Source organism: Octopus bimaculoides, chromosome 11 (assembly GCF_046866305.1).
Source record: "Octopus bimaculoides isolate indiv1 chromosome 11, ASM4686630v1, whole genome shotgun sequence".
Lineage (NCBI taxonomy): Eukaryota > Metazoa > Mollusca > Cephalopoda > Octopoda > Octopodidae > Octopus > Octopus bimaculoides.
This window is the reverse complement of record NC_142938.1, coordinates 43,458,909-43,471,408: the sequence shown is the minus strand read 5'-3', so window position 1 is coordinate 43,471,408 and position 12,500 is coordinate 43,458,909. Positions and strand designations below refer to the sequence as shown.

The 12,500-nt window shown below is 36.9% G+C and overlaps 1 protein-coding gene and 1 long non-coding RNA gene across 2 annotated transcripts in view; one reads left to right on the top strand and one right to left on the bottom strand.

The window, feature by feature from the left end:
• Nucleotides 1–5,731: 5,731 nt before the first annotated feature.
• The window catches only part of LOC149133272 (uncharacterized), a 7,639-nt gene continuing 870 nt past the window's right edge, over nucleotides 5,732–12,500 (bottom strand). The window contains exon 2 of the long non-coding RNA XR_016243654.1: nucleotides 5,732–7,328. This is a non-coding gene — a long non-coding RNA (uncharacterized LOC149133272). The remainder of the gene's footprint in view (nucleotides 7,329–12,500) is intronic.
• LOC106871301 (NPC intracellular cholesterol transporter 2) overlaps nucleotides 11,873–12,500 on the top strand; it is a 22,791-nt gene continuing 22,163 nt past the window's right edge. Inside the window, exon 1 of the mRNA XM_052971756.2 lies at nucleotides 11,873–12,361. Coding sequence (XP_052827716.1) covers nucleotides 12,268–12,361 — 94 coding nt within the window. The 5' untranslated portion in view covers nucleotides 11,873–12,267. The remainder of the gene's footprint in view (nucleotides 12,362–12,500) is intronic.

Here is a 12,500-nt window from a genome sequence, read left to right as displayed (position 1 = left end):
CACTACCACCACCACTATTGCTATTACTGCTGCTGTTACTGCACTATAGAAGCTGCTGTTTTTGTTGTTAATAATGGTAGAGGGCAGCAAACTGGCAGAATTGTTAGAACATCAAACAAACTGCCTTGCATTATATCTTCTGGCTTTTTATATTCTGTCTTTGTATCCTGCTGCAATCATCTCTGTCTTTCATTCCTTCTGGATCAAGAAAATTTAGTACCAGTCAAGTATTGTGGTTGATGGCATTGATCAACTCTCTCCCTGTAAAATTGTTAGCCTTGTGTCTAAATTAGAAACCATTGTTAATAGTGGTTGAAAAGATAGAGCACTGGAGGACATTGAATTCTGTTAATCCTATCAAACCATCCAACCTATGCCAGCATGGAAGATGGACATTAAAAGATGATGATGATGATGATGATAATGATGATTTATTTATGTCCATCTACACTTGTGAGTTGTGGAAGTGTAAGGCTTTGTGGTTACAAATTGGACTCATGATCATAAGATTGTGGTTTTGATTCCTGGACCAGGCTATGCATTGTGCGACCAATATGCATTTCTCTATTTGACAACCTCTTAACACTGAAATAAGATTTTCATGACAATTTCCATGCGGCCAGTTGTCTCAGCAAATTAAGAAAACGAATGCTATTTTTTTTCTTTGATGCTATTTAATCAGAAGCATGGCTGTGTGGTTCAGTACCAAAGTGATATTTGGGCAAGTGTCTTCAACTTTAGTTTTGGACTAACCAAAGTTTTGTGAGTGAATTTCATTGAATGAAACTGAAAGAAGCCTATCATGTATATGTATCTTTGTTTGTTTGTTTGTTTGTGTGTGTGTGGTTTGATTCATATGATGTGGATGAATGTTGACAGCTGCATAAAGAAGTTCTGATTACTTAAAGTGGATAGAACCCATGGGAGTGCAAGCCCCAGAAAGACTTGCTGTGGAGCACTGAATGCCGATCTCAGGACACTGAGCCTTATGAAGGAGATGACAAAGGACTAAAATATCTGATGCCCTGCTGTACTCAAGATGACCTGTTCACCACAGCAAATTGTTAATGTGTTCCTCCCAGCTGAAGGGATGCTTGTCTTGCAAGAATCCCATGTCTATGTCACGTAAAAAGGACCCATGCTGGCTGAGTAAAAGTTACTTGTACTGGTGCCATGTAAAAGCACCATGCTGGTGTCACATAAAATTCACCTGTGTTGGGTCATATTAAAAAGGACCCATGCTAGAGCCATGTAAAAAGCATGCAGCACATTCTGCAAAATGGTTGGTATTATGAATGGCATCCAGTCACAGATACCAAGCCAAATCAGACTAGAACCTGGTGCAGCTCTCCAACTTGCCAGCTCTATTCAAACCATCCAACCCATGCCAGCATGGAAAATAGATGTTAAACAACTATGATGACAACGACGACAACAATGTATATATGTATCTGTGTACATGTTGGCACCTTTATCTTGAAATTTTGTAATAGTTGTGAATGAGTGTCACCATCGTATGAGTGGTGCCCTTCATTTCTAATCTTCTTTGAAAACATGTCCAGCCATGAAGGAAATATTACCATACTTGGAAATTGATAAAAAGTTGATAACAGGAAGGGCGTCCAGGTATAGGAAACCTGCTTCAATGAACTCCATCTGACTGATGCAAGCATGGAAAAGTGGGCCGTAAGATGGTGATGATGATGATGATGATGATGATGTGATTTGGTCACGGGATAAAAACTCATCAGTCAAAATTCATTTGACCCATTTCTGCTTCCCACTCTGAGAAATATTCACAGAATGTATGACAGAAAACAAATGATTTCCACAGATATTTATTTCAACTTTCAGTAATGAAAACATAGTCAAGTCATATGATTGAGAAATGATGTCATAAACAGAGGAGAGAGAGAGAGAGTGAGGAAGGAAGAGAAAGAAAGGGAGTGGAAGAAAGGGAAGTGAATCAGATAATGTTGAAGAGTGAGTGAATGAGGGAGTGGGGAAGAAATAAATGAAGGAAGCACATTAAGAACTTACGTTACAAGACATTTGTGAGAAACATTGTTTGAAATTGTTTTTGTATTTGTTTTACAAGATACTTGATGTGGAATTGTGTGTTGAAACAGATATTGTTATATTTAGGGACAGTCCTTTTGCCAACAGACACATGCACAATTTCACTTTGACTTCAGCTTAATTAATTTTTAGTTATTTTGTTAAAGTTATTTTGTCACATATTCTGTGACTTCCTCGGTGATTATTTGTTCTTCTTTTCTGTGTCTTCTCTTCTTTTTGGCCTTATCCTGTTTACTCCAACTTGTTTTTCTGTGGTATGTATCCTTGCTGCACATGCATTTGTGTACATGTTGCGTGATGTCTATGTGTTTAGTATGTGTATGTGTGTCTTGTGTGTGTGTATGAGGGTGCATATCGCACTGTTTGTATGTGTTTCCCTTTTTTTCCTGTGCCCTATTCTATCTTTAGTCATTAAGCTGTGGAGTGGGGTGGGGGTGTTACTATTCCATTCATGTTTTCTGTTGAGACTCAGGCTACTTTCTATTGTGCATATGGTCTATGCAATCTGAGTGTTGAATCAATTCTGTGTGGATAGGATCTTAAGCTCTATGTCATCTCTCGAGCCTCCATGTTCTGGTTTAGCATCTTGGTATAGCACTGATGAGCTTTTCTCCTCTTTCAGTTCTTGCCAATTTTCTTTTATCACTCTCCTATGCTATGTGTTGTCTCTCCAATACATGTCATTGTCATGTTTCTGCACATCTTATCCCATAGACTGCACTGACTGAGGAAAATGTAATGAATATGCATATGCTGATTATATAGTAAAAAACGAATTTTGTTATTTTCAAATTAGAGTGCAGAAAACAACTTCTGCCACATTCCATGGAGAAAAACTAGACGTAGTTGATAGCTTCCGCTATCTAGGTGACCAAGTTAGTAGTGGGGGAGGGTGTGCTGAAAGTATAGCTGTTAGAATAAGAATAGTCTGGGCAAAGTTCAGAGAGCTCTTACCTCTGCTAGTGATAAAGGGCCTCTCAGAGTAAAAGGCAGACTGTATGATGCATGTATACAAACAACCATGCTGCATGGCAGTGAAACATGCTGAGGACATGCGTAAGCTTGCAAGAAACAAAGCCAGTATGCTCCAATGGATGTGTAATGTCAGTGTGCATACTAGACAGAGTGTAAGTACCTTGAGAGAAAAGTTGAACCTAAGAAGCATCAGATGTGGTTTGCAAGAAAGACGTTTGCGCTGGTATAGACATGTGGCGAGAATGGATGAGGATAGCTGTGTGAAAAAGTGCCACACCTTAGCGGTTGAGGGAACCTGTGGAAGAGGTAGACCCAGAAAGACCTGGGATGAGGTGGTGAAGCACAACCTTCGAACATTGGGCCTCACCGAGGCAATGACTAGTGACTGAGACCTTTGGAAATATGCTGTGCATGAGAAGACCAGGCAAGAAGACCTGTGACCTAAGCCAGGGGTGTAACCAGCTCACTTATGCATACCTTTCCTTCATTGGACACTAAACTCTGCTTGCGAAGACCTGTTGAGGCAAGTGAAATTGAAATCGAAATCAAATTCGATTACTGGCATCCGTGCTAGTGGAGTGCAAAGAGCACCATCTGAGCATGATCGTTGCTAGAGCAGCTGTCTGGCTTCCATGCTGGTGGCACGTAAAAAGCACCATTTGAGCGTGATCATTACCAGCGTTGCCTCACTGGCACTTGTGCCTGTGGCACATGAACAAAACATTTGAGCAAGGTCGTTGCCAGTTCTGCTGGACTGGCTCTTGTGCAGGTAGTACATAAAAACACCTTCGAGCATGGCTGTTGCCAGTACTGTCTGACTGGCCCTCATGCTGGTGGCACGTAAAAGCACCCACTACACTCTTGGAGTGGTTGGTGTTAGGAAGGGCATCCAGCTGTAGAAACTCTCCCAGATCAGATTGGAGCCTGGTGCAGCCTTCTGGTTCATTAGTCCTCAGTCAAATCATCCAACCCATGCCAGCATGTAAAGCGGGCGTTAAATGATGATGATGATGATGATGATGATGAATATAAACAGAATTCTTTTTTAATCTAAAATATACTCTCCTTCATTTTCTACAGTGCTCTTTCATCTTTCTGGTAGACTTGCAGAGCTCCTCTTCCAAAATTCACCTGTCCATGATGAAAAATACTCCTCCACTACTGTTCTGGCCTTGTTGACAGAATTCATATTTTTCTATCCAAATGATTTTGAAGACTGCAGAATAAATAATAATCAGATGGGGAAATGTTCAGTGAATATAGTGGGTGGAGCATCATTTCCCATTCAAATTGCTCCAGCCTTTGGAATGTTATCTTTGCTGTATGTGACAGAACATTATCCTGATGGAAGAATACCTTTCATCATGAAACCAAAGATCGTCGTTTTTCTTCTAGCGCTGACTTAAGCTGCTCAAGCTACTTGCAGTAGATCTCCTTTGTTATTGCTTGGTTTGGGTTTAAAAGTTCAATGTGGCCTAAACCTTTCATATCTCACCAAACAGATAGCAAAACCTTACGTGGGTAAAGACCCTCTTTAGCCTGGGGTGCCATTTTTCTCCTTTCCCTATCCACTGTCTTCAGTGCTTGACATTTTAATAGGGAACCCATTTCTCATCACCAGTCACTATTCAGTCAAAAAAAGGTTCATTTGTGAGATGTGACAGCAAAGAAGAGCACACATTAACTCTCTGCACGCGATTAGATTTGGAAAGTTTGTGAAGATCCCATTGACCCAATTTACTGACTTTTCTGATGGCATGCAAGTGTCGATGAATGGTTGAATGACCAAATCGAAGCTTCTCTGCTAATTCCTCAACAGTTATGATGGGATTTTGTTCCGCCACAGTTTGCAGGACATCCTCATCAAGCTCTACATTTCTTTCAGGACAAGGCTCGTTTTCTAGGCTGTAGTTTCTGACTTAGAATTTCTGGAAGCACCGTTGACACTGGCTTACACTTATTATCTGATCTCCATAGACTGCATTGATATTCCTTGCACTTTCCATTGTGTTGTTGCATTTATTGAACTCATAAAGCAAAATATGCCGAATATGCTCCTTTGTCACTTCCATTATAGCTTTGAGAAAATAACTATTAAAATCAAGCCGCACTCTTCAAAACTTGCATTAAGAATAAGAACAAAGTAAAATTAATATCTGCGTTTATAGCAAGTTGATGCAGGTGCTTTATTCCATCCCCCCTCTGACTTTTAGTTCATGCAATTGAAAACACTGCATTATTTATAGGATGACTCAATATCTGTGTGTGTGTGGGGGGGTCTGTGTTTGTCCCCCACCACCGCTTGACAACCAGTGTTGGTGTGTAACTTTACAGTTCAGCAAAAGAGACAGATAGAATAAGTACCAGGCTTAAAAAAAGATGAGTGCTGGGGGCGACTCATTTGACTAAAATTCTTGAAGGTGGTGCCCCAGCATGGCCACAGTCTAATGAATGAAACAAATAACAGATAAAAGAGACAGATAAAATGCATGACCAAATTAAAACTCTCTCAATCATGAACTGAATAGAGAATGATTAATATCTTTGCCATGTCAATTTGCACGTGTTTCAAAAACATGATTCAGAAAGAAATATAAGATGTATATATCAACAGATGTAGGTTAAATTTAACATATAACAGTACCGCCAGTGTGCAAGATGGAAGAAAGAACAGTGATCGAAGTTGTAAAGAAATATTTATTTACTGTTATTTTAATATATGCCATACTACGACGGGTAGGCTAGTGTAATAGTATAACACAGTTCATAAAGCATGCAAGATAAAGAAAGTTAATTTCAGCCTGTATATGTGTGTACACGATCTCATAGTAGTATATATAAAGAGATATGGTAATGTTACAGAGAAAAGAAAGTGAGTTAGTGAAAGTGAGAGTGGTGGGATGAAATAACTGCTTCATTCATGAGTTACCATAGTTGTCCCATTGTGCCTTTTCCTTCAGAGACAGCACTTTGTTCAGCTGGGCAGCCAGACTTGGTTCTCACAAACTGACTTTGGCTTACGGAGTTCTTGTTTTTATAACTATCCAAAACCAGTCAGAAGGATAGACATATTATTGAGAACTATAGATTTTGTTGGCGGTCTGTCAACTCTGTTCTAGCTTTTGGTGGCCTAGAAGAGGCTAGAAGGGTCAAGTGGCAAAGACATTATTCTGCTTAGTGAAAGCATCTGGCAAATGTAACTGCTGTCGCTCACAAAAAAACCTATTGTTTTACCATGAGAAAAGTGCTGTTGAACTATTAAGTGAAATTTGGCTATTGAGGATTGAATCCATGCTATGCCTGCATGAAATCATTACATATGTATGTTTCTGTCCCCTTGTTTTGACATCGAGTGATTGTTATAAACGAGCCTCACACTCCTGCAAGCAGTGCTCTTTGTGCTTCCAATCTTCCATGAAAATTTGTCCAGCCATGGGAAAATGTTATCTCACTTGGAAACAGGTGAGGGTTGGAGATAGAAAAGGCATCGTTAGGCCATTGAAAATCTATCCCAACAAATTCTTACCAACCTATGCAATCATGGAAAAGTGGATGTTAAAGTGATGATGAAACAGAAATAAACATTATGGAGATGGGCGTGGTGGGTGGGGATTGGTGTTGCTTAATTTGAAACTCTGTTAATTCACTCCTCTCTCAAGATACCTGTTAGACGATTGAAGTAAGATAGATTAAAAGCATTGAACGTGAATTGTTATAGTTTCAGAGATAAAACACCGTAACAGCCATATATCACAAATTGTTAACTTGTCAGTCTGTTGGGTCATATATTCTCAATTCAGCTGCTGTGATGCAATAGGAAAATAAGCGACAGATTCTACCAACATAACTAATTCTTCTCAGTCAGCATATTTGTTGTTGTTGATGTTATTGTTATCAAAGTTTAAATATTGTGACTGATTTACAAACTTTACAACATTGACATTGTTTAATATTTGCTTTTGATAAACATACTTTGTTGGACACGTCTTTCAGCAGATAGTTTATTTGTCAATTCATTTCAATGGATTGTCAGAGGTTGAGAAAATACCCCTTTTTTTAATAATTTTCATTAGATTAGTGTGCGTGTGCTTATGCCTTCTTGCCTTGATGTTGCAAAATAGTTTTAAATGAGTGTCACTGTCAAAGAAGTAATGTCACTTGGTTCCAATCTTCCATGGAAATCGGTGAGAGTTGTCAACAAGAAGAGCATCTAGCCACAGAAAATCTGCCTCAATAAGATGTGATCCATATAAACATGAACAAAGATGCTAAACCTGTAAAGATGATGATATGTTTTGGAGTTAATATTTGAACTATATGATAATTCAGTTTTGAACATACATATCCTCATATTATGAGGTGGAGGTTAAATTTGTGTTCTGTTTCAAATTTGGTCTTAAATTTTGATCTACAGGCAAAAATACATAAATACAATATAATACCAAAAGAGAGAGACAGACAGGCAAACAGAAATGTGTGTGTGTGTATGTGTGTGTGTGTGTGTGTGTGTGTGTGTATGTGTGTGTGTATCTTCAAAGGTAACAAGGCATGTTTGAAATCTAGTTCAAAGCAAATAATGTCAAGCAATTATAGTGCTGATGACAATAATGATGGTGGTGATGGTGGTAATGATGAAGATGAAGTTCCTCACTCCATAATTACTGTAAAAATGAGTTGTAAAAATAAACAAATTGTAATTTAATATTATGTATTTTTCTTTTATTATTTTAGGTCAAATTAATCCAGTCTCTCATTCCTAAAGGTCAGAAAGTAAATAATTGGCATAAAACATGAACATCTATCAAATTTTGTCTGTCTGTCTCTGTCTCTGTCTATCTCTGTCTGTCTGCCTCTCTCTCTCTCTCCATTGTGGTTTAACTCCAGATCAGCCATAGTTGAACAGAATTATTATCAAAAGCATTGAAACTCTGACCTTATCATTTTTGAGTAAGATGTAGTTTATCTAGGACCACATTATCTTGATCTGTCTGTCTGTCTGTCTGTCCATCCAAATCAGTTTCATGATTCAGAAAGAAATATAAGATGTATATATCAACAGATGTAGGTTAAATTTAACATATAACAGTACCGCCAGTGTGCAAGATGGAAGAAAGAACAGTGATCGAAGTTGTAAAGAAATATTTATTTACTGTTATTTTAATATATGCCATACTACGACGGGTAGGCTAGTGTAATAGTATAACACAGTTCATAAAGCATGCAAGATAAAGAAAGTTAATTTCAGCCTGTATATGTGTGTACACGATCTCATGGGCCAAATACAATGTCTCAGTTGTAAGTTTTATTTATAGTGAGGTTTTTACAGCTTGGAGACCTTCCTAACATCAACCATTTTACTGAATGTAGTGGGTACATTAAATCATGGCACCAGCATGATATATATATTGCAAAGCCTTTTACTAAAAAAGTGCTCTTTGCAATGAAATGTGCAGCTGTAAGCAACGTGTTAAAATATAACATGTTAGAATCAAACCTGCCCTGATGGTTTGTATCAGAAGGAACTTTGTTGTTGACAAAGAAAGAATAAGTTGTGGTGCTAAACTGTGTATCATGAAAGTACTACCAACAAAATAAAATTATTGCATTAATGCATAAATAATTAGTTATTAGATGAAAGATTACAAGAAGGAAAACTGAAGAATAGCAACTACAAAACAAAATATATATATATATACAGTAATACCTCACTTTATGAGGACTCGCTTTATGATACCCTGAGTTTACAAGTTTTATCTTAAAAATATCTTCTTGCCTTTAACCCACCAACGTGGAGTATAGGCCACTTATAATTGAATTCCATGTTGCATAATTTCTCGCTTCTGTACTTATACTCTGCCATGAATGTCCCCCTTTCTCTAGTTCCTTTTGTGTTGATCTATGCCACGAGTTCTTAGGCCTACCCCTCTTTCTATATCCATCCGGATTCCACTGTAAAGCACTTTTCGCTGCATTTGGTGTGTCCTTTCTAATTGTGCTACCAATCCACTTCCACTTTTTCTTAAATATTTGCTCTCTAATCGGAAGTTTACAAGTAAAAAGAATGTCAGGATCATTTATAATAAAAAATATTATTTTTATCATTTTCTGAATTACTTTCACTCGCACTACGCTTGTTCACATCATCACTTGTTGACGCGATCGCCGATTTACAAGCACTCATAGACAGACTTGTAGATTTCTCATTAAAATATAAAAATAAACAGTTTAAACAGCCATTTTGTGTGTGTGGCAATGTTGCAACATGTGGTAACACTGGTTCTGATGTGTCTACACAGCTGCATATAGCGACGGAATAAAAGTTTCTTCTAAGCAAACAACTCTAGATTTGTTTTTTAATGAGAAATCTATAAGTCTGTCTATGAGTGCTTGTAAATCGGCGATCGCGTCAACAAGTGATGATGTGAACAAGCGTAGTGCGAGTGAAAGTAATTCAGAAAATGATAAAAATAATATTTTTTATTATAAATGATCCTGACATTCTTTTTACTTTACATAAAATATTTTTTACATTCTACTGTTGCCTTATTTATTTACAAATATTATAAATTTTATTGGTAAAATATTTTTCTGAGAACGAATTACAATTTACAACATTGCTACTATGGGAAATTATTGCTCTGCTTTACAAGTTTTCCCTTTACGAGCAGTCTCCGGGAACAAATCAACTTGTATATCGGGGCATTACTTTATATAATTTCACATTCTATTGTCCTGTACTATCCTGGTTTTCACTGACTCATGCTGGTTAATAAAGGAAACATAATTAATATTATTAACGTGGTGAGCTGGCAGAATTATTGGCAAACTGGTCAAAATGCTTAGCAGTATTTCTAAAGGCTTTACATTCTGAGTTCAAATTCTGCCAAAGTCAACTTTGCCTTTCTTCCTTTTGGGGTCAATAACATAAGTACTATTCAATACTGGGGTTGAAGTCAATGTAATCGATTTTCCCACTCCTCTCAAAATTTCAGGCCTATGCTGTTGTTGTTGTTGTTGTTGCTGTTGTTGTTGTTGTTGTTGTTGTTGTTGTAATAATAATAATAATAATAAATATTAGGGTGGCAAGCTGGCAGAATCATAAGCATGCCGGACAAAATGCTTAGCAGCATTTTGGAAGTACTTGCATTCTGAGTTCAAATTCCGCTGAGGTCAACTTAGCCTTTCATCCTTTCAGGATCAAGGAAATAAGTACCAGTTATGCACTAGGGTCGATATAATTGACTAGCCCCACCCCCACTATTTCTTGTGCCTTTAGTAGAAAGGATCATTATTATTATTACTGGTTGTCAAGTCGAATAGATGTGTTTCTTCCCATTCTTGTTGTTTCTACCTGGATTACAATTGTTTCCATAACTTTCTTTTTACATGATTTAGATTTGTTATTTGTTTTATGTTATGTAAAAAGAATTTGTGAAGCAAGTTTTAATTCATTTCATTGATATTAACTCTAGAAAACTTTTTAATTTTTTGACATTTTGTTTGACTTCATTCACGAAAGCATGGAACAAAAATGTAAATAGTAATTTTGCCATTGCAAAGCAAAATGATAACAAACCTGACCTACCTAAATTTTTCCTGTTTTAAATATGGAAAAATTTTCAGAAAAAACAAGATATGTTTATATATATATATATATATATATATATATATATATATATATATCTGAGTGGTTGGCGTTTGGAAGGACATCCAGCTGTAGAAACTCTGCCAAATTAGATCGGAGCCTGGTGTAGCCATCCGGTTGCACCAGTCCTCAGTCAAATCGTCCAACCCATGCTAGCATGGAAAGCGGACGTTAAACGATGATGATGATATATATATAGGCTTGACAGGATACATATACTTAAACACACACACATGTATAAATATATACACTTATAGAGATCTCAGCCTCTATCACTACCATCACTTCAGCACATTTCACCATGGTTAGTCAAGTCTTTTGCTGCACAGCATATCACTAATCAGTATGGTTCTTTGTCATCTCCTCTGTGAGATGCATTATCTTCAGGTCGTCTTTTATCACTTCAATTTCCCTCTTCTCCAGGTTCCATCATTTGCTAATAAATTACACTGTGTTACATCATTTTTGTTCTTGGATAGCAACTGTTATTTCCTATTTGCTTACCCTTAGAAAGTATGAAAAATGGCTAATGTTTCGTTCAAACTTTGTTTTCGTTACATTTATTTAAACCCTAAAGAATCTCTTTCACCACATGGCTATGATGCTTCCCCACTACTCCTGTTCATGATCAGAGAAGCACATGTCAGCCACTAAGGGATATGCTCAAGTAGTTAAGGTCAAGCAACTGACAAGCAAATCTGTAGTATAAAGCAGAATAATTGCTATGATGATATTTCTGCTTTGGTAACTTCACACTGAATCTGTCTGATATCTAAACATTGATGTCCAGGTGACAAAAGCAAAGTTTGAAGGGAATAGTAGTCATTTCCTTTGATTCCTAGATTGAAACAAATAGGAAACGACACACATACTGACTAAAGACAAAACAGAAAAAAATTAAATATCGCTAATTTTTTTTTTTTTTACTGTTTAGCGTTTGCGAAGTTAATTCTTTGGTTAGCTTTGCCCACCACTGGTCATAAATAAGTAACGTAGATAGAAATATTTTGATCAACTAAAATTATTTAAGCATTTAGTAGTCAAAAACTCCCTCAGGGAGTGCTTGAAATCTAAAAGGAAGATGAACTTTTTCTTTTATTTTATCTCCACCTTCTCGTATTTCTCAGCTGATTCTATGACGCATCCATTAGTGCTTTATTTCTCCTATAAAAATGCATTTAGCAGATCACGCCATACTGTCCTTTTATTCACTCCCCTGATCATTATTGTTGTTAGTATCTAGCTCCTTCTTTCCTCCAACCATTACTATTATCATACTTTTTACTTTTCTTTTCACGTTTCTTTTCCCTCACACTGTCAAGCTTACGCTTTCTTTTTCTCATTCGCTAGACCTCTTCACACATCGCTGCTTATAAAACTATAAATAAACCGATTCTGACTCAATAACAACTGTGTTGTTCGTATCAGCTTTTGTTTCTTGGTGTTTTATTCTTCCTCTCCCATTCATACAGTCCTTCTATTGGTTAATCAGCACTGTTAACTGAATTTTCAACTCGGAACACGCACTCTTAATCTTCGGTATTAAATTGACGAACAGTTCCTAAATTATGACGATGGCATCAGTTCGCATGTTTTGGAGTTTGTTACTTGTTATGTCAACTTTAGCCCTCGCCAAAGGTTCCTTAGAGTTCAAAGATTGTGGTAATATATTTACATATTCATAAATTCTTGATTTGCTTCATGTAATACTATTTCGCTTCCAGGTTATAGATAATATTTCAATTTTGAATTGCATGAGCGTAACACTAACATGTTTCTTTTTATAATCCTAAAACGTAAT